The sequence below is a fragment of the Ambystoma mexicanum genome, chromosome 4p (assembly GCF_040938575.1).
Source record: "Ambystoma mexicanum isolate Mex_15411 chromosome 4p, UKY_AmexF1_1, whole genome shotgun sequence".
Classification (NCBI taxonomy): Eukaryota; Metazoa; Chordata; class Amphibia; order Caudata; family Ambystomatidae; genus Ambystoma; species Ambystoma mexicanum.
The window spans coordinates 519254281-519278170 of record NC_090927.1 but is presented as its reverse complement, the minus strand read 5'-3'; the positions used below and the strand labels follow the sequence as shown (position 1 = coordinate 519278170).

The following is a 23890-nucleotide window of genomic DNA, read 5'->3' as shown; positions in this document are numbered from 1 at the left end:
ATGGACAACCTGCGCAGGTGGGCCGCTGCCACTGCTAGTACTTTTGTGAATACCCTCGGCGCTGACGCTATGCCGAAGGGTAGCACTCTGAACTGGTAGTGTTTGCCCTCTATCATGAACCTGATGTATTTTCTGTGCGCTGGCAACATTAAAATATGAAAGTATGCATCTTTCATGTCCAGTGTTGTCATGTAATCTCCCTGTGAAAGTAGGGGGATTACTTCCTGTAGGGTCACCATGCAAAATTTTTGAGGTTTGACAAATTTGTTCGCTGGGCGCAGATCTAATACAGGGCACCTGGTTAAGTCCTTTTTGGGTACAAGGAAGTACACTGAATAAATACCTTCCGTTACCTGTGATAGAGACACGACCTCTATTGCTCCTTTTCGTAGCAGCAGTTCCACTTCTTGAAGAAGAATAGCGAGGTGCTCCGGTGATAAGCGGCGTCCCCTTGGGGGTCTGTACTTGGGGGACCGACTGAATTCTATGCAGTAACCGCAGGCTATGGTTGACAATACCCAGCGGTCTGATGTTATTCCCTCCCATGCTGGTAGGAAAGATGTTAACAGGCCTCCGACCGGCGATGCATGGGAGGGGACCCGAACCTTTGGGTCATTTGGTGTTGGTAGCCGGGGATCCTCTGGGAGTGGGGCCCAACCTCTACCCTTGCCACGCTGCTGTCCTCTTTGCGTGTACTGGCCACTAGTTCCCTGAGTAGAGGACCAGTTGCCTGCAGTGTACTGCTCTTGTTGTTGCTGTTGTTGGCGTTGGCCTCGAAAAAAGCATTAGTTGCCGAATCCTCGCTTATTTGGAGGCCTTGATATTTGGTCTAAAGTCTTGAGGGTGTCGAAATCCTTCTTCGCAGTCTCCAGTGTGTCGTCCACTGCTTTCCCAAAGAGGTTAGAATCCTCTATTGGTTTATTAATGAGTGACGCCTGGGTTTCTGGCTTAAACCCGGAATTGCAGAGCCAGACATGACGCTTCAGAAATATTCCCTGGACTAAAGAACGGCCAGCCGTTTCTGCAGCATCAAGAGTTGTTTTTAATGATGCTCTGGTTAACCAGAGTTCCTTCTGTTACTGTGGTCAATAAGCGAGTTCTTAAAGGCTCAGGGACTTCCTCGAGGTCCTGCCGTAATTTGCCCCATTGGGCATCAGCATAACTTGCCAGTAGGGTAGTATTATTGGCAATTCTGGTTGAAAAAGCTACCAAGGCTGTAATTCTTTTACCCAGGGCGTAGAGTTTCTTTCCTTCTTTGTCTGGGGGTGCTTCACTGGTCGACAGCCGAACCCCTTCTCTTTTCCTTGAAGTAGTTACCACCAAGGAGTCTGGAATTGAGTGACCCCTAATATATAATGGGTCTGAATGAGAGGGAGTAAACAGTTTTTCAATTCTGGGATTGACCCCTCTGACCAGTGCCGGTGTAGACAGCGATGGAGTGATTCGTCTCTTAACTGAGGCGAGGAGGGGAATGGTTTGGCTAGTGGGAGGTTTTTCTTTAATGATTTTTTCTGCAAAATCAGTATCAGGAGTAATTTCACCAGTTTCAATCTCAAAATGCGCTGCTGCCTTCCGTAGTAGCGCGTTGACGGTGGGTTGATCATCTATCGGTGAAGGATTCCTGACCGGTGTGGTCTGAGGAGAGGGAAGGTTTAGATAGACTCTGTTGGTGACTGCCAAGGTTGTGAGCCACCTTCATCTGGGTCTTCCTCAAAGCCCCCACCCACCTATGTCAAGGTTTCCCTCAAAACCTTCTTCTTCGAGGTTCTATTGGTCTTCATTATCGAAGAATTCTTCGTCCTCTTGGAAGTGAGGGTCTTCTTCAATGAGGTCGTAGGTAGTAGATTCCTCATGAAGGGGTTAAATAGCCTAGGGTATTTAGCCCTGGGGTCCTCATGCAGTACCTCTCTTGGCCTCTTGTGAGTTTTTTGTTCAGGAGTGGATATAAATCTATCCAGTTTCTCCATACACGATTGGAATCTCTCAAGAGTCCAATGTGGTAACCCAGAACGTCTGGAGGCGAAAAAGGAGGCTGTTCTGCCTGTAGCCATTTTGGTCTGACCCATAACGTCGAGGATAAAGTTCCTTCGCCTTCTGAGAAACCTTCTCGTAGGATAGGGCCTTCTTTTGACGGTGGGAGCGGTCCCTGCCTCCCTTCTGGCATTTTTGGCGTTTCCCTGGCCTTGTGAGCGGTTTTCGGCGTATCACTCGCCGTCCATCTCTGGCCGTCCGTTGAAACCATACGCGCCAAGCTCTCGACGATTAGTTTCTCCCTCGAGGGTTCGACTGGCGTCGTGCTGGGCGGTGCCGAGTCTCTTTCGACGACGATAGCACTCTTACGAGGCGCGTCGCCTGGTATCATGGTGGTAGCGCCCTTGTCTGCAGGTAGCCCAGTCGCTAGTCGCGGCTGCGGTGGCGGGGAGGGCTTTCGACCCTTACGGTCGGTGGAGGACACCAGTGGTTCTGGCGTCTCCGTTGGCACTATGGCTTTCTTCATTTTCGACAAAGAAGTGCTGTGGGTTGTGTGTTTATGTTTATGCCTTCTGTGTTCGTCAGTGTTGCCGGGGTGTTCATCCCCATAAGTAGGGCGTGAGCCGAACTTGTCGGGCCGGGGACAGACGCAGAGGACGCCGAGGAGTGGGTACGCTCCCTAGCGAGGTCTACGACTTCCGAAACGGAGGTCCGGTTATCACCATCCTCGTCACACTCAGCGGCGGAAGGTGAGGAATCAGCTCTAGACATAGCGTAGGCTGCCCACCTCTTGACCATGTGGTCCTTTAAAGTTTTCGGGCGAAGTAGTTTACAGGCCGCACAGCCTTTCTCGTTGTGGTCGAGGGGTAAGCAACGGTTACACCGCTTGTGCTTGTCTTTCCATGTAAATTTGCCCTTACAGCGTGGGCTGAGGATATAGATACGAGTAATAACAACCCCCAAGAAAAGGGGGGGAGGAGAAAGGCATTCTCATAAATCGAAGAAATGTCCCCCACCCCACTCTCCCTACTGTCTTAGGCCGGCGAGGCCAGGCCACGTGTTCGGCAGCGCCGAAGGATCTCCTCCGTCTAAGTCACCACCGTCGAAGTTCTTACTCAGCAGTGAAACAGCTTTGCAGCTTGGACGTCGAAGGAGGGATCTAATGTAATGTATTTAATAATAAATAACGACCAAAGGGTTGAGTAAATGTTTTTGCAATTTCTCTCGAGGAGCTCTGCATTAAGGCGACCAATATCTGGGCGGGAAGAAACAATCTGAGGGACCTCGACGCGTGAGGGATTGTGGGTACAATGCACGTCACTATAGGGATAGTGTTACAGACAAGCCTTGTCGACGTCCCCTTTTCGACTACGAAAACAAAATGCAATACTCCACTGTGACCACTGGATGTCGGACTATGCACAGCATGTGATTCTAAGCAGATTAAGAATCATCAGAAAATATGGTTACGATATCACTATAATGTGATATACATTTCATACAAGAATGGATCACCATATGCATCGTTAATATCAGTGTGTGTAGGCCCATATTACCAAATTACTGTGAATGCAAGCAGACGTCCAAGGCCAAATGATAATGATTTGTTATTATATAGCACATACGCTTAAGCGCTTTATAAATAACAAATATACGTGCAACATCACCCAAACTGTGTTGATACTCATTTATTGACCTCAGAAGGATGAAAGGCTGAGTTGAGGTGTTTAAGAACAGACTAAATCAGTGACTCATCCCCCGGGTGCCTGAAATAAACCTTTAATGAGTCTATCAATTATTGGATAGAATTACAGAAAGAGAATTATGTGTTATTCCTATTCTTTCTTATTTAGGATGTTAAGGAGATTTCGCATTTCTGTCCTAATTCCCTTCAACCTTAGAGACCCCCAGATCCTTTGCTGGACTTTAGTACTTTTTAATTTTCACCCTGGAGAGAGTTAGCCCTTTTCCTCACCCTCCTGTATTTAGATCTGATTTGGATGATCTGTTTCCTTCGTTTTTGGAGTCTGAAACTCCATAGGAATCTACCTTTTATATGGTGACACACAGCACCCTCATTGCAGTGTCACAGATAAATCCTTAAATTTCTCATAAGGTTTAAATACCTTTGCTTGTGTGAACTACTGGTCCAATACTTACCTTTTCTCTTTGTAGGTCCAGAACACACCATCGTATGCGGAGTGCGGGGGTAACTTAGTAGACACTTTTTCCTACTGATTCAAGCAACATTTATTATGTTACCCTCACTACATTAAATGGCTGGTGGCAGTGGTTTCATTTTCCTACCATTGTGGTTTTCTACCGCAGGCTGAAACCTCAGCTGCAGTATAGCACCCAGGGGTGACCGTTGCGTCAAAATGGCCCAGGTCGTTTTCTTTCACCATTTCTTGTTTGCGGGGTCTTTTTTGGTTTTACTTTGTGCACCAAACCAGGTTTGATCCCTTTGTTCGTTTTGCCTTTGGCAGGCTTCAGTACTGAAACCTGCCTCTGGCTCCAGGGAGTCTGGAAGAGCAAGAAGCAAGGGAGGTGCCTGAAACTCCCCTGTCCTTTGTCTCCTTGGTTACCTGAATGCACCCAGTCCTGATTGGCTGGCTGGCTGTCCTTACAGGACAGCCACCCTGCTGTGTGAGGGACAGCTAGGCTGTGCATGAATAGGAGAAACCTGCTTAAAAGGCGAGGCTTCTTGGAGTGAACACAGTCACCACTGTGATGAACACGCGGACGAAGAAACCGTGAACGAAGCTTGCTGGATCCTCCTGGACCACTGAACTGCCCGGTGAAGCCCTGCTGCTGTGCTGAAACTCTGATCGACAAGAGAAGCTCCGGAAAGGACTACTTCTTCCCTTGGGTTAGTGGGACCAACTAACCCAGAGACAAACTTGTCTGGAGGACCTTCCCCAACTGGCTGTACTTCTTTGCTGCTGCTGGAACAGAGTGCCAGGGGGTCGAGGAATCCGTAGTCGGGTGCAACGCCTGTAAGCTGTCCAAAAGCTCCACGAATCTCCTGAGGTCCCTCCTGAAGCAGGAGCCAAGCTCGAGTCACCTCACCTGCTAGACTCAAGGAGTGAAGGAAGACCAACTGGTGTCCAAGATCTGCGGTGGTGCTGTATACCACACGTTGAAGCCGCGAAATGCCGCTGAATTGAAAAGACCCTGTAGCTGCTGCCAACCTCTGAACTGCTGTGCAGGAGAGCTCCAGACGTCCTCCCTCTTGTCCCCACGACACAAGGCCCAGGAACACAGTACCTGCAACACTGCAACCAAGACAGAAGCCAGCTGGATCCTCTTCTTCTAACCTAAGGTACTGTTCTGACTAAGGGATACTTACCTCTCTGTCTGCAGCTTGCTTTTATCAGTTGAGATTTGCAGTAGCTGCTTTTCTAGAGTTGATCTCAGCTCCAACTTTCACAAGTATAACAGCTTGTGACCCAACAGTGATTTTCTACAACAAACTCTCTAACTTTGTGCAAGACTTTTTACTATCTAAGAAGTGCCTCGGATCTACAGACTTTGCTCCAATTGACTTTGGCTGTCATGGCTCCCTGCAGACTCTTCTAGTCCATTGACCTCGATTCTAACTGTCCCTCATAGGTGATATATTGGTTTTCAAATAATATTTCTGGGGAAGGTTTTTATCTAGACTTCACTGAACGCTTTAAAGGGGTTACATGCTCTGAGAACCTGTTTAACCTTTTTCTTTCCTTTAACCTTTCCTTTCTATCAACCTCAAAACATACCAAGTATGAAAGTGATATATATATGCCATTACTGTCCTAGTTACTGAAGTCACCTCAGGGTGTACAAAGTGTGTATGAAGCATCTCTAAAGAGAATCTACTTGCTTGGCCTGGATTCTGACAAAGTATTTTGAAGTGCATTTTTAGTGTTGCATTTTGCCCTTTTTAAAGAATGCTTATTTAAAACAGACAGTTAAATAATTATTTTACTAGAAGACCTTCAGTGTAAGTGTTATTTGGATACTTGTATAGGTGAATTTCGATTCTACAGCTCTACAGCTCACATTTACCACTCTTGAGATAAGGCTGGCTGCTTAGTCACACTACCAAATTGTGTAGTACAGACCTATACCAATAGGTGGGTTACCTAATACCAAGAGGACAAGGGTTGTGTACTCTCCCACAGGGACACAGGGTCAATGATGAAAGTGTTACACTTGTGGAGTTGAACCCCTGTTTTCTTTAAGAGTCCAGAACAAGAAAGCCAGTCACTTCAAAAACAAAGAGCTACATGACAGACTGGAAACATCCCAGGAACTTGCATTTAAAAAAAAGAAAACAATATATTTTGTTTTCTCTTTTTTTTAGGGGTAGCAAGAGAGAGCAAAGGGGTAGCAAGGGAGACCTCAGGGGTCGCAACTGCAACCCCTGGCAATCCCCAAATGACATCCCTGGCTTCACAACTTTACCACCTTTGTTTATTTCCTTCAGCTTAGTATAGGTGCTGCTTTCCTGTGGTTCAATATCTCTTTGTTTATGCATTCCCGTAAAGGCCGGCTTATTTATTTCACTCAAGGCAGTATTCAATAATGGTGGCTTTCATTCAATTAATTAAATCTGGTATTCACCAGAAATTCTTTTCAATGATTTCATTCAGTTAGATATTTGTTAGAAGCAACACAGTTGGATTCATTCCATACGTTAAGTTACTTTCACTTGTTTCATTCAGTTCTGTATTTAATATAAGTAATGTTGTTTGTTTCATTCAGTGGGCTAGGTTATGTGAGACAGGCATGGTATAAAGAGACACAGGGCCTCATTACAAGGTTGGAGGTAGCCATGGCACTATTAGCACCATGGCTAGCCCCTTACCACATACCGGGTCCGGGTTCCCTGAATGGGGAATTACCGGGCCATTCCAACCTTGGAGGACCCGGTATTTCCCCATTCAGGGACCCATCCCCATTCGAGCCCCCATACGACTCAATGGGAATGGGGATCATGCTAACAGCGGGCCTGTTGTTAGCATGCTGGTCCTTTAGCGGCTCCCACTAAGGGCGCCTGGAAAAACCAGCCGCCCTTAGCGGGACCCGCTAAAGGAACTTGTAATGCTGCGGTAAGGGGTTAACGGCACTGGCACCATTACAGGCGCCGTTAACCCCTTACCGCCAACCTCGGAATGAGGCCCACAGACTCAAAGGTGACAGTTTGAAACACTTTATCAGACTTTCTGGGGTTGGTGTAATGCCTACTTGGCCCTAACTAAAAGAGGATTCTTCCCTCAACCAATGCTTCTAAGGGCCATCGATTTCCGTAAGTCCAAAACCAAAGTTTGTCTGTGTCCAAACCTATGCTTGTCCTCACTCTTATATCAAATGTGATAGAGACCTTCTTAAAGGAAAAATGGTGATTCAAAAGGAAATGTAATCCACAGCTGGTTTCAGGTAGTCTTACCCATAAGCGTACTTCTGTCATTTCAAAGTAGTTCAATTGGTTTCCTTTGGGACCTTCCACATAGTGCTCTTGCAGTAAGTCAATAGAGTTAACAATGTCTGTGGGCCTCTTAGGGTTCTCTTCCACAGGCTTTGATCCTTCAAGTTCCAAACACAAAAAACAGTTCCTTTTAGGCATCTCAGGGTTCCCTTCCCCAAGCCTATGCCTCTTTTCATAAAGTTCAGAAATGTCTCTAGTGTGCTTTTAGGGTTCCCTTCCCCAGGCCTGGGCCCCTCTTTATGCAGTTCAACAAACCCTCAAAAAAGTTCCTCTTGTCAGAATGTACAGTTCTTTCATGGGGTGGTATCAGGCACTTTCAAGAATGTCGGGTTCTTTGTTCCTTCCAGGTGCGGCCACTCTGCCCTCCAACCCCTCTCCTTATTCTCTGGCACCTCTTCTTCTGTGCATCTTCTACTCTGTCCCTTACCTCATTACTGCGCTTCCTGCACTCCTTCCATTTCTATCGTGCACACTTGCACCTTCTTTCCACCTTTCAGTGCCTCTTGCACACCTCTCCTTACTTTTCATCTTCCTGTGCCTCTTGCACACTTCTCTTTGCTTTTTGTTGTGCTCTTTTGCACCTTCATTTTCTAATTTACGTGCCTCTTGCACACACTGCATTTATTTTGTGTCGCTTGCATCCTCTTTTAGCAGTTCGGTTTCCTTCTCTGTCTCTTTACTGTCTTTCTTGGTTTCGGGTCAATTGCACCCCTTTTCCTTACTTTTGGGTCATTGGCACCTACTCTTGGCTGTTCCCGTGCCACCAGTGCACTTGTTCTGACTCTGTAGTTCCGCACCCTTTACAATTACTCTGCTTTGCTTTCTTTCTACTTTTTCAGCTATCGCTTTCTTCCCTTCGCCTTTTCCTTTTGTTGCTTTGCTTTTTCCTGCTTTCACTCAATGGTATGTTCACCGCTCTCAACACTCCGGCTCCAGCCACCCACACGCTACAGTTTCTTTCTGGCTCACGAAACCCACCAATAGTATCGTGGTTCTGGCAACCAGGTAAAAGGGTTCTTGTGTCGCAGTCATGGTCTCACCACCTGCCGCTCAGGCACCCATGGGACTGGCCCACTTCACAGGGGAAAGTGCAATGGTCTGAACAAGGCCAACAGACTTTCTTCAGTCCTACTCCGGCTTCTTGGAGATACGGCTGTCTCTCCACGCTGCAGCCCCTTACACACACCGGCCCCGCATTTCGGCATCCTGCATTGCACTGGTCCTTCTGGGCTCCTCTTTCTGCAGCCTTCTTCTCCTTGGCTCTTCTGGTCCAGTTAGCTTCCCCGGCTCGCTCTCTGACTCTGGCAGAACCACCCTTTTTTATAAAGCATCCGAGTCAATTGGAGTCAGATATGGGCAATTGGGGAAATGTGCCTGATGTTGCCTGACTATTAGTGGGACAATTCAAAAGTTATTAGATGATAGGCCTCCCTTTGTATCCCTATGTTGTGTCTATGGGTAATCGTCATTGCTCCCGATCGCCTCTTCCTCATCCCAGTACTTATTGGAAATGGGGAGGGGGAGATGGAGTGAGTGGAAACACTCCATGAAAACAGAGAGAATGTATTGGTGGGCAATTAGGAAGGGGGGTATACCATGTCCACCCTTGGGAATTCTCCACCCAATCCCCTACAACCCTCCACTTAGGTGATCCTCCCTCGCTTGTCCATCCCGAGGGTCGATATCCAAAAGGGATGGCCATTCCCAGGCCACCTGAATGGAAGAAACCTGGGAAGTAGTTGGGAAAATACCATGAGGTTTCTCAGTTACTTTTGCTTATTTCATTCAGTTCAGTATTTATTGCAAGTAATATGTTTTTTTTTAATACAATGAGCTATTTTGCTTTCTTTCCTTTAATTCAGTTCAGTTCAGTATTTATTATAAGTAACATATTTTGCTTCATTCAACTGACCATTGCTGCTTGTTCAGTCTCCTTCAAAACACAGGTATTTTAAGTGTCCCAGACACTTACCCAGTATCGGCAGCTCCTTTTCTCATCTTTCGTCTTTCGAGGGACAGCCTAATAGCCGGGTGCTCCACTTTGCACTTGCCGTCTGTGATGAAGAGCTTCACCTTCTTGCAGCGCCCGCCGCCCACCTACCACCCCATTGTGGGACCTCCGTTCAGAGTTCACCATGTAAGAGGATTCCCAAGGCTTCTAGTGGTGTACTGGCGTCTCGGCTTCTATTCCAGCTTGGCTTCCACTCTGGTCCTTCTGCTCTCCAGGTTTCCCCTGTCTGTCTGACTGCTGCTGATGACTCCACCTTTTATGCACCTGTGCTTGTCTAACAGGTTTCAGGTGCAAGTCAAGGGTTTGCCTTGCCTGAGCATAATTAAGCAAATGAATGGGACATGCCTGACCTTCATGTCCCTTCTTCGTCCCAGTACTTGAATCAGCAATGGAGGTAATCTTCACATCTCCTAGTTGTTTCTTCCTCGTCTCAGTATTGTTCTGCCTCAAAGGGGAAGTGAAGTGGAACAATGTTATAATAAGCAGTAAACTTTGGGGGACGATCAGGTTGGCTATCCTGAGGACAAGGGGGATACCATGTCTCGCTTAAAGGTACCTCACTCCCAATCCCCAAGGGTCCTCCACTCAGGTGATCCTCCGTTTGTCCACCCTTCAGGGTCCGGATCCAATAGCAATGGCCTTTCCCTGTCCACCTCCATAGAGGATCCAAGGGGAGAAAGACTAAGAATACCCTCAGGTTTCCCACAAGGGGTAAAGCTGTAACTATTATGATTTTGAGAAATACCACAAGCAGTATTTCTGTGCAAAAAAATCCATCCTAACTAACAAAGCTCTGAATCATACATAAATGCAGTCTGCCATCCTCATGACTTAATTTTCTATTGACCTTATTCAAACTATGTCCAACCTACTTTCTTATATTCCTACCTTCTGTTGAAATAGTTATTCTTATTTTGAACTGCAAGAGTGCACATTGAACATTTACATGCCATCTTAACGGTGATGTAATGAGTTGTGCTGCAATGAACAACACTATAGGACCATCATTCAAATACAGAAAATGAAATTAATCTGAATGAGCTGTTAATTTTGAATTCTGCCGACCAGAGTGAAAAGAAGGTTAAGCTCAACTGAATGGCACATCTCTGAAGACATTTCTGCCTGAAAGAAGTCGCAGAGCTCTGGTCTTTATACAAGACCTGGGTATATCATATTAAACTCTACCACTTATCTCATATTTTCTCCATGTCATTCCTCCAAAAGAGAAAAGCAGTTAATGGATGACACTAGAAAAATGGGTCATGAAGTCTAAAAGAATATTATGTAGCGTAAATTATATTCCACAGATGCACAATTTTAATCCTCCATAGGCAGAAACAAATAAACAGGGGGAAAAGTGATGCATGTATGTCTAGGCAAACTGGAATTACTTTGGACAGGCAGGTGTTGGTTATTTCTGGAGGAGTCGGGTGAGAGAGAGCCAAATTCAGCTGCAGATATTGTGAAGCGTACTACGAGCGAAGTGTCATTTGTCAGCGGTGGGAGTGAGGGGGTGTAACTGGGCACAAAAGGTGAACTTTGTACGTACATACATAAGCATAATTTTCACGAAACGCAGTTGCAGAATTTCACCAAGGCCTATTGTAAATGACATCTGCATGGAGCCCTAAAAGGATAATCGCAGATAAGGGGAAAAATGTCCAAAAGAGATTTGGAAAAATTTTGAATGAACAAAATTACATTTTATAGTGCCCACAGCTGAAATCAGGTACACGGGGACAGATGGTGTGTCACCAACCAATCACTAAATAGGTCATGCTCGTTCCCGACTGCTGCATTATCCAAACTAGACAGGACATTATGCACACCCCATCACGCCAACCAACACATAATAAAGTATTCATAACACTAATGTTTATGAAGTGTTAATCCCAATTATAGTTTCCTATATTGTGCAATCTTCTGCTTAAATGAGTAATGTAATGTCTGCCCAGACTGCCGCTGTGCTCTAACGACCAGCAGTAGGCATTAAGCACTTTACAAATGCCACATAGCAAAGCTGGTAGGTATGCTTGCTAGATAGTCCCACTTCCTCTTATTTCAACTGCTATGTTAAATACAAATAATTAAACTTTCATCTGTAGGTCACATATTTCAACATACTTACTTTGCATTCACATTTAGTACAAGAGTCCCTTTTCCATTCTTCATTGCTGGAATGCGATTTACCCAGTTCATCAGTGCACTCAGTTTTACTGAGACGGGATTCAAGTTTCTTTATCTACATGCGAACAAGAACAAAGCAGTTAGGTCTACCGTGAGAAAGCAATAAAAGCATACATCACAACAAGTAGCTGAACAGTAACATTTCTTGCAGCCAGTAGTGTAATATATTATGCCCATTTTTCACATTGTGTTTCAGTCTCCATAATGGGCAACTGACTAACCTGCATAATCATTACACAACCCTCACCTATTTTCACTTTTGGTTTCCCGTTTGGGACCTTGTGTGCTTTCTCCCCGCCTGTCCCCTCTCCCTGTTGTGGTGCAGTTCACTGTGGTGCAAATATCTTGGAAACTGTGCATTCTAGGGCCTGGACCTCAAGTTCTGTTCCTCGTGTCAGGACCAGTCTTTCTACGACCACATTGATGAATCACTGATTTTAGGCAACAACCTCATGTGTGAAGATGCTGAAATCCGGGGAAAGGGTAGGTTGTCCAAATGTCACATAGCCGGTAATGTTCAGAGGGTCCCAACAGGTAACTATGCAAAATGTGGTGCAGATTGGAGAAACAGTGTGCAATTGTAAAAGGAACAACCATCGTCACAAATCCCACCACAAACAAACACATTTTGACTTTTATATATATCAATTGAATTGTTTATGTTGCCTGTATGTCTCAAACTAAACCGCTTAGAGAACTCATTTAGGTGGTGAAACGTTTGGCTGAAAATCCTCTATTAGATGGACCAAACATTTTTTTTACATGAAATTGTAATATACAAATTAGGCACATCTGTATTTTGTTGCATAGAAATGACGCACCCCAGTGTGCCATATAGCCTAGCGTTCGCAGCAACAAGCCCATTATGTTGAGATGGAAAAAATATTTTTACAGAAAAGTATCAATAAATTATAAGCCAAAACCTGCAACTAATTGATTATTTGTGCTATTATGATAAAAGTTGTATCTTTTGATTTGCACCAGAGAGAAGAATCAGGTAAGCAAATTAGGAAAGTGGTCATATGTGTGGAATTCATTATATTAAAAGATGGCATCATTTAACGCAAGATATCCCTTAGATGACATCACATTAAATGGGTGGGAAACAGGGTTTAGAAGTTACTCCCATCAGACTGCCCTCTTCATTAATATGCCCAATGACTGCAGAGGTGTATGTCTACTGTGATGTCATATACATTGACCAATTAGATTGGGGAACGTATTCACATTTCAAAAGGTGGGGTTACTGTTCAATATAAGATTGAACACACATTCACCCAGGACAAAAAGGGCAAAAGGAAAGGACAGAAACAGACGGAGAGAGCCACAGACTCACTTGTTCGTCCACTCACTGACTGACTGATGGGGAAGAAAGAGAAAAGATTGATAACAAGCAGAAGGAGATGGCATTGTATTACTCTGTTTTTGAAGCCATTGGCAGATTATAAACAGAGCCCTGAAAGTGAGGCTTAGAGGAGTTCAAGTCCCAGGCCTTTTTCAGTGGAAGTGAAAGTAGACATGCTGTGGAGAAAAGCTGATCCTATCTTACTAGCTGATGCTCACCTGTTCCTGTAGGGGGAGAAATGAAGCAGTCCATAAGAGGGACTTAAGGGGGGTGGCCACCTGTCTGTGATTCAGCCAAAATAAATCAGGATGTATTATCTAAAAGGGAAGTCATCTTGTGGGGAGTGATACTAAATAGGGAATTAGAGTAAATTCCAGCCCCTCTGTTAGTACTGAGGGGTGGGAATAGATACATTTTGTACATCCCAGTGAAGTCGGGGAACATTTCAGAAGTGTATTTGCCTCTGGAAAATATATATTGATAAATTAGGTCCAATGGGTTGTATATAGTGAAATTCACCTGACCCTTTTCTCTGGCGATGACGTCTAGCAGAGAAAAGCTATTAACAGGTGCCAAAAAAGGTCATCCTACTGTGTGCATACCCAGAAAAAGAAGATAATTGAAGTAATTCCTGGGTATAACATTAAGCAGAATATCATTATTAATTCCGGGTGCTCAAGAAAAAAAGAGAGGGTGACTATTTGCTGTACATTTCTTTCCACTGTTCAAGTTGCGCATTGAAAGGAAGAAAGGTACATTTTACATGGTAATTGAATAAAAACATCACCGAAAGGAATTTTGCCAACACACTACTGAAAATACCATTTTCTTTTCTATAAGCCATTCACATACCCAAAAGTCCAATAGTTTGTTGCATTTGTCTTTAAAATGCTGTTGAATCTCTGACCTGTCTGTTGAATAAAGTGGGGTGGTATTTTGAATACAAGGTAAGTTGGTAGAATTGGATAGGCAGGGACATTTTAACTAATTTGTTGTCTTCACAAATTGAAGATTCCTCCCGGACTCTCATGCATTCCATCCAGGGTGCATGTGTGATCAAGGTGAATTAAATGCATAGATAAATATGGTGAAGTGTGTGTAACTAACGTCTATATTTCCATAACTGTAGCCTTGAAAACTGAAGTGACTAGTGTGTTGATTATTTCTAATATGTCTTTTATGAAGAAACAATTTGTTTATCTGTAATCTGATTCAATGATTGTCATTTGGTTAATAAATATGCCTTCTGTGCAACCCTGTGTGTGTCTTGTCCTGAAAGGGGAGGGAAGCTTTAAGAAATCAATGTTATTAAATTGGGGGCCCTAGATTCAAGATTCATAAACCAAACTTGATTAAATAAAGGAAAATTGTGCACGCCTGATTTGGGGTGGGTGGAAAGCTCCTCTGAATTAGACGTTGACCGTTCTTTTTGGGATGCAAGCTGGGGAACTGAAGACCAAAATGTGCCTAGGGGGTACTTCTGCACCTCCCTGAACATTCAGGCCTCCGTGGGCTGGGTTTACAAGGTGCTCTGGCTCCCCTGGCCATGCCGTCAGGAACGAGAAAGATGTGTATGCTTCTTGCTCCTGTTAATGTTGCATGGGAGCCGGAAGGCCTTAATGGAAGACAAGGTCAGGACTGGGGCTGCAGGTAAGGACAATTTCTAATTGATGTATGTATCAGTGCGTGTTTAATTGCATCAATATGTGCATCCGAACGAGAGCGTGTCTGTTGTACGTGTGCATGAGTAAATGGAGAAACTAACAGATTTGTGAATGAGAGAAAAGAATGAAGGCATGTGTATGAATTTGTGTGAGTGTGAGAGAGTGTGAGTGTAAGAGACAGAAAGAGAGAGAGAGAGGGCCTATCTTTGTGTGTGTGAAAGGGATACAGGTGCATGGGGGAAATGTGACATATGCCAGGACATGCCATTGTTTGTTTTTATATCCATCAAGAGTAAAGCAAATATGGTAAGTGTTATTACGTGGTAAGACTGGACACAGTTGGTGGGCCAGTCTATATATATATTTTGCTACTGTGTCTTGGCAAGTCAAGATGGCCATCAAGAATAAAGCAAACATGATTCATGTTAGTTTTACTCTAGTTATAATGTGGCAAGACTGGCCTACCTGGGTGGGCCAGTCTGGATATATCTTCTCACTGTGGTAGCATAGGAGGTTTTAATGGGCATCAAGATGAAAGCAAAGATAAGTGTTATGTGGCTAAACAGGCCTATTATGCTGCAACCATTCTGAATATATATTTTCTGATGTGTCATTGCATTTTTTACTGACATCAAGGGTAATGCCAGTATAATGAGTGAGAAAGCAGATTTGCTTATTGGTATATTTTTATATACATATTGACACATTCATAAAATATTCAGCTAAAACTGTTTGGGTATATTTATGTAAATATATGCAAATATAGCTCTGTGGGCCCGCTGCAAAAAATAATATGATCTAAGCAAGAGCAGAGAATTACAAGGAGGCTTTTCCCCAAACTCTCTGCCAATGTTCCAACAGCTACAGCACTATTTCATTTATCACACAAACTTGTCTCAGCCCATGCCTGGATGCCTGGATGCAAATGTTTCCAAGGAGTGGGGTATGCTCTGTTTGGCAAGAGAAAGGTAAGAAATGCAATACTAGAATGATCTTTGCTCCTGCCAAATGTTCTGCAAACACTTGTATTTGATGTTTGTGAGACCCACAGCACTTTTTCCTGGATTTATGGATTTCCCTTTGTATTTTCTATTACCCCTTGTGTAAACTACTGTTCCCATGGGTAGAGGGATCATGTGTATCCCTTCTACATTTTATATTGTGACATCAGCACACCCGCCTCAAGTGGAATGTGTTTCCCCTTTCTCACTGCTCCAGTAACATTTCTGTTACAGTGACAATTGCTGGTGGCACTTTGCCTTGTTCTATCGACCTTTGTTATTTTTACACGCAGGCTGTGTTCACAGACCTGGCAATGCACAGAAGGGTCACGCTTGACCCAAAATGGTGGCTGTTTTTTTTGCCATTTCTTGAGTGCTTGTCCTTTCTTGGTACTTCTGCCATCATGGGTGGGGTGGTCCTGGTTTGACTTTTGTCTCTTTGGTGTTAATCCTTTGTGAAGCCAGCCAAGGCTCTAGAGTGTCTGAAGATAGGAAACGAGGAAGGAGTTCCAAACTCTGCAGTCCTTTGTCTTCTGGCATGCCTGTCTGTAACCAGTTACAACTGGGAGGCTGGCTGTCCAGAAAGGACAGCCACCCCCCAAAGCTTGAATGTAGCAGGAGTGCTTATTGGCTGGGTTCCTGGATGCATGGCTTGGATCCAGAGGCTGATGACAAGTCGACCACTGGAACAGAAGAACCAAAGAATAAGATGGTCAGAGATACCTGCAGCACCTTCCAATAACCGGAGAAGCAGCTTAAGTGACCACTGGTGTCCTGACCCCGTTTTCGAATCGACCGAAGCTCTAAAGAGGACTTCCTCCCATGGACTAGTGAGTATAATCAGTCCTCAGACGGCCTGCAATTTGAGCCATGCAATGATGTGCTATGACCTTCCTGGACAGCAAACCTCTAATATCCTGGGATCTTTGACCATCCTGCAGTGCATCGTCTTCTGAAGAACGAATCCTCCCAAAACTTTGGTGGACTTCTTCAGGACTTCCAGAAGGAAGATTCCACCCCATTAAAGTCCCCTTACCAGAGTGCAGGACCAAGCAAGCATGGCAAAAAATGATCGGACGAGAACTGTTCTTCACTGATGTCTCTGAAAAGTCACCAAAACCACAGAGCCACAGTGACATATACTAAAAACCTTTGCTGGTAGTCCCCTCTCTTGACCGCTGCTGCTGCGAAATCCCATTGGGAGGCCCTCCTTTCATCACCATGAAAAAAGGAACAGGAGACCGGGTCTGCAGCCGTGACATGGTGAAGGCATCTAGTGGGACTCAATGTAATACGTACCTAGAGTCGTTGTGTTGCTCCTGTGGAGTTAGGGGGGAGTCATTCGTGTTTTTGATAGTTCACCCAGGTCCAACGCTGAAATGCATGTAGGGAGCCTTCCACGGAGCCCCTGAACCCTTTTACACACACAAACTGCTACTTACTTGCTCCAGAAGAATTCCACATAAACTCTTGACTTTGCTACAGCTTGTGCCTGCCTTTTTGACCTCCAATCTGACCCTGAAAGACTCAGAACTAGACAGAGAAGGACTCCTAAAGCATAGGCTCTATGAAAAGATACCCAAATACGTTACCTTGTGTTGGTGCAGTTTGTGTCATAAGGATCTGAAACCAAGTTCTTATTTACCTTGGAATTGTGTTTACTATTCTAAAAAGTACTACACATGTATCACTCAAATTTGAATTACATACAGTCCTTCTTAAAAGTAATTGCCAAGTTCCTACTTAACTTTGTATTGTTCTTCTATTCTAAAAAGTACCTACAAGCTCAGTAAAGTATTTACCTGCTTGTTTTGGTCTTGTACCTTCAAGTTATTCCTGAAACAGAATAACTTACAGTTATTACATACCTTTGAATTGCATAAAGCTATTCTGAAAAGTAATTGTTAGGTTTTTACTTACTTTTTAGAAGGTAACTATAAAGTTTACTACACAGCAGTTGTTGCTTACCTTGAATTGAATACTGCCATTCTACAAGTCTTTTTCACTGTGGTTCACTTACCAGAAGTCTCGATTTGGTTATACATTTAAAATAAACCAGTATTTTTATATAACCCCAGAGTGTATAAGTGTTACTTTGGACCGTATGTATGCTACAAGTTCTTTGTACGTTCCGACAGTCCTTGCTCCCTGCTAAAATAAGCCTGGCTGCTGTGCGTTGCTACTTAACCTGAGCGGTAGAAACTTATACTAGAAGTTGGAGCTCTGCATTGCCAAGTAGAGAGTCTCATAAAGTCCTTTGGGTGGACATTAGAAAAAACCCCCGAACAAAGAACCATGTGCTACCATTTTATGGAGAACATCATTGGGTGCTCTCTGTTTGGACCTCAACTTATTTCCCTTCTGCCTGCAATAAAAACACTCAGGGGACTAATCCCACTGAATGCCTATTATTGTTTTGCCTTGGACCAAAGGCCTTTGGTAGACATTTGGCTAGTGTATGTTCTTCATTTTCCCAATTGGCACAGCATTTGTTACATCAAGTTGGCTGCTTTTGTCCACTCTAACAATACATGCTTCATTGTGTAGGCTGCGGAAATGATGGCGTCCTACTTTCCTGTGAGCTGGAACATATTATGCTTGTAAGGTCCTCATCCTTAATCTGCACAAGGAAATCTTAAACTCACTGTCACTGAAGTGTTATTGTGGAAAATTATGGCCATCCAGCATTGACTGGATAATGTCGCTTTCGGTGACAGAGGGCATAGCTGAATGACAAAGTTACAATAATAAAGAAAAACATATCAAAAAGCAACGCTGCAAAAGAGGGAACAGTAGTGCTTCATCAACTTACCTGTTTTCTGAGGCTTGTAATTGTTTTTTGCATATCTAGAACAAATTCTTTGAAGTCGTTCACAATAGGTAAATTTCTGGTTTGATCAGGTATTGACGTCACATTTTTTATATATGCTGAACTGAAAATAAAAAACTAAATATTAGAATTGTACCTAATATCACTGAGTACGCAATGCTGGAAAGAGGAAAGATGACAGTAAGGGCGCAGAGTGGCAATGTTGTCATTAGGAAAGTTGAATTAGCAAGTGGAGAGGTTCTACGTGTTTGAGTAGGTAGGCATCAATCAATAGAACACGAGTGTGCTGGGACATCATGCAACAGAACACAAGGGAAAGGATCTAGGTTTTCCAAAGGACAGTGCAAGCTGCTCGGTTTAAGAAACATAAACATGTTTTTCTTATGCCGTTATTGATTAAAGTTGTTATTATTGTTGTACTAAAGTCTCGGGAGGATAGGTCAGGAGGCAACGTGCTCGCCTTGGAAGCAAGACCTCTGGGTATCAAGCATGTTATACATAACCAATCATATATCATTTCCGTCTCAATAGAGGGGTGGAGGCTAAGCAGAAGATGCTGGGGCATTGTTAGGCATAATTTTCATTTAAGTGCTAACATCCTCCCACCTTAGAGACCCCACAGCTCTTTTTCTGGATTTAAGACTTTCATTGTAACTCCTGAGTGAGTGGGACCTTTTTCTTTCTCTCTCTCATGTGTTTTGACCTGATTTGGATTATATGTTTCCTCTGTTTTTGGAGTCTGGCAAACTCCATAGGCATCTTCTTTTTGTATGTTGACACAGAGCACCTTCAGTGCAGTGTCGCAGAGAAATCCTTTCGATTTCTCAAAAGGTTTAAATACCTTTTCTTGTGTGAACTACACCTTTTCTCGTGTGAGCTACTGTTCCCAAGTGAAATTGACTTTACTTATCCTTTTCTCTTTGTAGGTCCAGCACACCACATCTTATGTGGAGTGCTGGGGGTTACCTAGTAGCCCCTTACCCTACCTTCTCATGTAACAATTTTTATGTTACCCTCACTACTTTAAAAGGCTGGTGGCAGTGGTTTAATTTTCCTACCAGTGTGCTTTTCTACTGCAGGCTGAATCCTTAGCTGCAGTATAGCACCCATGTGTGACCATTTTGTCAAAATGTCCACAGTCTAGTTTTTTGACCATTTTCTGTTTGTGAGGTCTTTCTGGGGTTTTACTCTGTGCACCAAGCCAGGTTTGAACCCTTTGTTTGTTTTGCCTTTTGCGGGCTCCAGTCCTGAAACTCGCCTCTGGCTCCAGCGTGTCTGAAGGGCAGGAAGTGAGGCAGGTTGTCGCTAGGAGTGCCTGAATGCAACCACTCCTGATTGGCTGGCTGGCTGTTCTTTCAGGAGCCTTGCCTGGTAGTCAGTAAAGTAATCAATCGTAACATTCAAGGATGCTTGGTTTCAGCACAAGGGGAGCAATGGTCATAAAATTTCACTAGGGGCTTTCGAGGAAGGACCAGGGGGACAGAATCACAATGTACCTTGTGCTTGTAGAAGCAATCGGTTTCAGGGTGCTTTGCAGCTTCTGCGACAGAGTTCAAGGCAGGAGACAACTGCAGGTATCATGCGCCAGGCAGTTTGGTGAGCGGGGCTGGACGGACAGCTGCAGGCTGGCCTACACGGCGGATCAGTGTCAGGATTCATCTCAGTGCTGGTTGGCAGGTCTGAAGCACTGGGCGAGGCCTCTCGGATGGCATGAGCGACTGCAGCATAACAAGTGGTGCAGTCGGTTGCAGCTCGAGGTGCTCGACTGCCTCGAAAATGGGCTTAAAAATGGACACTGGTTGATGCTGGTCAGTGCACTCCTCCTAGCTTCTTTTGCTGGGCTCATGTCGTCCTTTAAGGCAGGCAGCCCAAATTTGAGGAGAGTGTTGCAGCCAACGGCTTTGTTCTTCGGTTCAGACACACTCTGGCACTTCCCACTACCACTTGAGCTGCTAGAGGGTCCTCTGGATTCAGTATCTCCATCTGTTCTCTGGGAGATGTTTAGGGGAGGATCTTGCTTATCTCTTGGAAATCCTGGCCTTCCTTCACTGGCAGAAGCTGTTAGTCAGACTATATTTTGCCAGGGTCCAAATGAGTCCTCCTTGTTACTCCTGGCAAAGTCTTCAGATTATCTGCTAAGCCCTCTTTTAAAGCCAAGTGGGCCCCAGTGATTGGTGCAGGCTAAGCCTACCTTAATGAACCAATCCTAGGTCCCCACCAACAATCTTCTGCTATGTGTAAGGTCATAACCAGAGTGCGTTGCAATGAGAAAAGTAAAGGGGTGGAAACATGCACTACTAAGTCCCTTCCTGTCTGTTGTGGATCAAATGTTCTCTCCTGTTAATTGAGCTCTTTGTGGTCCCTGATCGAAGTTATGGGGAGAGCAGACTTTCTGTCTCCACCAAATCACATACTTGTTCCTTCCTAAATGGGTCCCTGTGCGGGGATGACCACTGTAAACAGTTGTCCCAGACATGACATTCACTGCCCTTCATACTAAGGGGCGGGAGCTGACTTCAAGTTGACACAAATGAATATCAAAAGGGTGTTCTGCATCCTGGCCTTGATCAGTCCTGTGACAGGCCTTCCGCAGGCTTGCCTCAATTAACTCATCAGCATGTGCTGCCAGCAGCAGGCAGACAAAGGATAGGGAAGATCCATGGAGCCTTTGATATTTAATTAGGCTGCCCATGGCAGAAGGAAGGTGTTGCCCTCCCCCTCTTGCTGCTTTCATGTACTCCTGGCTGTCACATTCCAACTGAACATGACAGGAGGACTGTGTCTGTAGGCTGTGTCCACCCAGAGTACACTTGACTGTGTTTATACTGCAATGAGCATAGGAAAATATGTGTGCGGATTAGCCCCACACATTTTCCGAAGTTGGTCACCCATCATTCAATTTTTTTAAAAAATATCAAAAAAGCCCAGGCCAGTGCACACCCGCCATGCGGATGATCGAATTCCTAACATGCTGCCCCCATCCTTAACATGTGAACCACCACCCTATTGAGGGTCTGGTTCATCATCAAGGTGAAATTACTAGCTGAGGCCATCTGCATTTCCATGCTGGCAGCCTGGCTTGTGTTGGATGTCCATATCTAATCCCTGTAAGGATATGGCCCAACTCAGAAGCTTAAACCATCGAAGAGGCCAGTGGTATGTCTGGATCATAAAGTGTGACACAAAGATGTAGGGTTTCAGCTTCTTTTCGGCCCACACACCGCATAAGCCTCTTTCAACAACAGTCCAGTACCCTTCCCTTTTTGTCAATCGCCTGCTAATGTAGGCGACAGGTTGCTCTACCCCTTCAGAGTTCAGCTGCATGAACACTGCTCCAAACCCAAAATCACAGGCATCTGTCTGGATAATTAACTCCTGACCATAGTCTGGCACTTTCAGAACTGGGGCCCTGCACAATCCATCCTTTAAATCCTGAAAGGAGGTTTGACAGTTACCTTCTTCTGCATCTTCTTGGAAGTTCCATCATTCAGGGCCATGACAATGGTCCCATACCGCTTGATGAACGATCGGTAGTACCCGGTGAGACTTAGAAAGGCTCTCACCTGCGTCTGTGTGGTGGGGATGTCCCAATCCTTCAAAACCTGTACCTTTGCTTCGAGAGATTGTTTCTTACCGCCACCGACGAGGTGGCCTAGGTAAGTCACTATGCCCTGCGCTATCTGGCACTTTGTGGCATTGATAGTTAGACCTGCATTCTGCAGTGCCTGAAGCACTTGTTTCAGGTGGGGTAAGTAATCATCCCAGGTGTGGCTGAAGACAGCAATGTCATCTAAAGAGGCGACACTGACATTTTCCAGACCCGACAAACCTGGTTAACCAGCCACTGAAAAGTGGCACAGGTATTCTTCAATCCGAAGGGCATCACAGTGAACTGATGATGTCCTTCCGGGGTTGAGAATGCTGACCTTTCCCTCGCTCCATCTGCCAAGCCGACCTGCCAATGCTCTTCTGTGAGGTCAAAGGTACTCATGTACTTGGCAGCGCCAAGCTTGTCAATGAGCTCATCTACCAGTGGAATGGGGTGAGCATCTGTCATCATGACAGAATTGAGCCCCCTGTATTCTACAGAAAAGTTAACGTCAGTCTTCCCACCACTGGCCTTTTTAGGGACCAGTACCACTGGGCTAGCCCAGGGGCTGTGGGATAGCTCTATCACTCCAAGCAACAGCATATTTTAAACCTCCTCCTTAATGGTGAACCGTACCTTATCGGACATGCAGTGAATCCTACTCTTCACCGGCTTACTGTCTCCAGTGTCCACATCATGGGTGCACAACTCTGCGCGACCTGGAGTCAGCAAAAACCGACCGGCAAACTGTCCCAGTAACCGGCGACAGTCTGTCAGCTGCTGTTCTGATGGGTCTCTTGCAAGGTTGACACCTTCAACTGACCCATCTGTGACTTTGGTGCACAGAAGGTCTGGGAGGGTATCGGTATCCTCATCAGTCTCTCCATCAGTCACTAAAGCCATGACCAAGTAATTCCGGCTATAATGGTGTTTTAGCCGGTTCACGTGAAAGACCCTGCACATCTGTTTAGGTCCTTTCACGTCAATGAGATAATTCACATCACTGACTTTTCAGCACACAGTAAGGCACAGTCCACTTGTCCTGAAGGGCACTGGGTTTGACAGGCTCCATAATCAACACCCACTGGCTTGGAGAATGAACTGTCACTGTGGCTTTCTGGTCGTGCCAGTGCTTCATCAGCTCCTGACTGGCCTTTAGGTTCTTTGTCGACTGTTCCATGTACTTTGCCATTATAGACCGAAAGACAAGTACATAGTCCACCTCATCTTGTGTAGGGGATGAGGGTTGCCTTTCCCATTCCTCTTTCACTAGCCTGAGGGAACCTCATACAGGGTGTCCAAACAGAAGCTCAAAGGGGCTAAACCCTACTCCATTCTGTGGCACCTCCCTGCAGGCGAACAGAACGCATGGCAGGAGAATATCCCATTTTCTCCTCGGGTGCCCTTCCATGCCTTTCAGTGTCTTGGTGAACCGCTCAACAAGCTCATTTGTTTGCGGATAAAAGGATGTAGAGAGCCTATAGGTGACTTCACACTCTTCACACATGGCCATCATATACGCTGAAATGAAGGTTGATCCCCTGTCAGAAGCGACTTCCTTGGGGGAATCAAACACAGGAGAATGTCCCAATCAGAGCCTTCGCAACCACAGGGGCGTTGATGCTCCTCAGAGGGACAGCTTTGGGGTATCTTATGGGGTAGTCTACCACCACCAAGATGGATATGTTAGCTGGGCTGGTTTGAGAATCCAAAGGACCCACAATATCCATGCATATTCTCTCAAAGGCTGCCCAACCATGGGTAGTGGAATTAAGGGGGCCTTTGTGGCACCACCTGACTTGCCAGAAGCTTGACAAGTCAG

The 23890-nt window shown here is 45.0% G+C and overlaps 1 protein-coding gene across 1 annotated transcript in view; it reads right to left on the bottom strand.

The window, feature by feature from the left end:
- The window catches only part of PXDN (peroxidasin), a 571721-nt gene that overhangs the window by 35393 nt on the left and 512438 nt on the right, over positions 1 to 23890 (bottom strand). Inside the window, exons 21-22 of the mRNA XM_069606052.1 lie at positions 18462 to 18582; positions 11581 to 11694 (exon numbers count right to left, since the gene is read on the bottom strand). Of these exons, the coding sequence (XP_069462153.1) occupies positions 11581 to 11694; positions 18462 to 18582 (235 nt within the window). The remainder of the gene's footprint in view (positions 1 to 11580; positions 11695 to 18461; positions 18583 to 23890) is intronic.